The sequence below is a fragment of the Sinocyclocheilus grahami genome, unplaced genomic scaffold (assembly GCF_001515645.1).
Source record: "Sinocyclocheilus grahami isolate Dianchi unplaced genomic scaffold, SAMN03320097.WGS_v1.1 scaffold809.1, whole genome shotgun sequence".
NCBI lineage: Eukaryota > Metazoa > Chordata > Actinopteri > Cypriniformes > Cyprinidae > Sinocyclocheilus > Sinocyclocheilus grahami.
Window position 1 is genome coordinate 377,370 of NW_015505988.1, and position 1,988 is coordinate 379,357.

Below are 1,988 nucleotides of genomic sequence, written 5' to 3' on the forward strand. Positions count from 1 at the left end.
ATATAATTATTACTTTAAAAAAGGCATAACCTGGGGACACTTTTTTTAATAATTCATTTTTAACCAAGCAACTGAAAAAAGATGAACATAGAAGAACATTAAGACTGTCTGTGCCTGACATTGCTCTGTCAGATATATTTAGTAAAAAGTAAATAATTTGAAATCTGTGTTCAACAGAATTGCATTGAGCTGAAGGAGCGTCTTTTGGGTCAGAAACGGGAGACTCAGACGTCCCTTGAGCATCTCAAGACTCTGATCCGACTCATCCAGCGTGACCAGATGATCCAAGTAACTATGACAGCCACCACCACCACCGGAGCATCGCTGCTCTCGCTGCCGTGGATCAAAGCCACGGGCAGCAGCACCACGGCGCCCACAGCTGGCTCCACCGCAGTACTGCACAAAACCACGCTTCACCCGCAAGGCAACAACTGACCCCGAACCCACACAAACACCCAGAACAGCTCTCTCTACAAGACCACCGAACGTCTTTGTAAAGAGACACGGACGGTGATATCTAACCAACGTGCATTTCCTTCTGGTAACGTCTTACCATGAAATAATGGAAAATTTTGACAAAAAAAAGAAATTATGAGCGTCACTCAATTCATAAGTATTTTTTAAAGCCAACACAGAGCGCTCACAAGATTTTTTTTTAGTCACGTTTTTTTAATGTATTATTTTTCTTGGCCTTAATGTATTTATGACTAGATTACGATGCTGTTGCAAGTATATGAAATAAGTATTCTGCATAGTTAGAAACATTTCGTTTTATGCTTTGCGTTTTTTTACTGGGGTTTGGTGTGTTTGCGTATCGGGGGGAATAATCGTTCGCATTTAGTTATTGAGAAGGTTAGCGTAGTTATAGTTGAAGACAAGCGACATATGAAATGAAGAGCACTGTACATTGATATATCCGAATAAACATTTGTTTTCATTTTTTGGTGAACAATGTTTGCCATAATAATTCAGGTTAAAGCGAGACAGGGAAATGTTTTCGTTTAGTTCATTTTGTGTGTACCTGCGAGCATACAAACATAAAAAACAACAACAACATGAAATAATTTTTCAGTATTAATAGAGAGAAAAGAACAAAGTATTTAAGATAACAACAGAATTTAGCCTTTTTAGTGAAGAATTTAGTGATGCCTGTTAATGATTTAAGTATTGGAGAGAGGGATTTTTGTACATATATGATCTTTATTTTATTTCGGCTGTCCCAACAACCCAAACGAAAAGGCCATTTGAGTTCTTTGAGTGCCTGATCCCGGAACCCAAAAACTTCTGTTTTGTCTCCCCACTATATAAAATATGCCAAAAACCCTTGAGTGTTTTTGTACCGTTAACTGTATAATGTTTTCATCTCATCTTGCTCTCTTGTCTGTTTTTACTTTTCTCAAAAGTGTTTTATGATTTCACGTCACTCCAGGATTATCACAAGCGGCATTATTATTATATATATTTGTTTTAAATAATGTTTTTTAAATGTTAGAAGTGAACACTGCCTGATGAATAAAAGTAAATAATTCATATCTAAAACACTCAACGGAAAAAAATCATTTGAATGGTACTTATTTGGAGGGAAAGTTTAGCATGTTCATTTGAACGGTTTGTCTTCCTGTGTGGTTCAAAAAACAAACGCCTCGTCCCTGATGGAGTTACTGCAAAATGCAAAAGAAATAACAAGTCGCACACGGTTAGCGACAGCACTATCGATCTCAACAAAGAATATTTCATTAAAAAAACAAACATTGGTTATGATTTAGTGTTAAATAATAAATACCATTATTATAGATGTGTACCTTTAAGGGCTAACAGACTTGTATTTAACCACATTTGGAGTAAAATTGTTTTTTTCTTTCTTCAGTTTAGAAGGAATATCTACTGAAATGAAAAATAGTCTTTTGTGTAACATTTTCTATGAAGTCTGTATATGTAATGTAATAGTATGCAGTGACATTACAGCCAGGTTCTATATGTTAGCATAT

At 35.7% G+C, this 1,988-nt stretch overlaps 1 protein-coding gene across 2 annotated transcripts in view; it reads left to right on the forward strand.

Annotated features, from left to right (window-relative positions):
* LOC107562147 (PHD finger protein 21B-like) overlaps positions 1-1,440 on the forward strand; it is an 83,866-nt gene extending 82,426 nt beyond the window's left edge. For both annotated transcript variants that reach the window (XM_016246729.1, XM_016246728.1), the window contains exon 13: positions 178-1,440. In XM_016246729.1, coding sequence (XP_016102215.1) covers positions 178-435 — 258 coding nt within the window. In that variant the 3' untranslated portion in view covers positions 436-1,440. The remainder of the gene's footprint in view (positions 1-177) is intronic.
* The last annotated feature ends 548 nt before the right edge of the window (positions 1,441-1,988 follow it).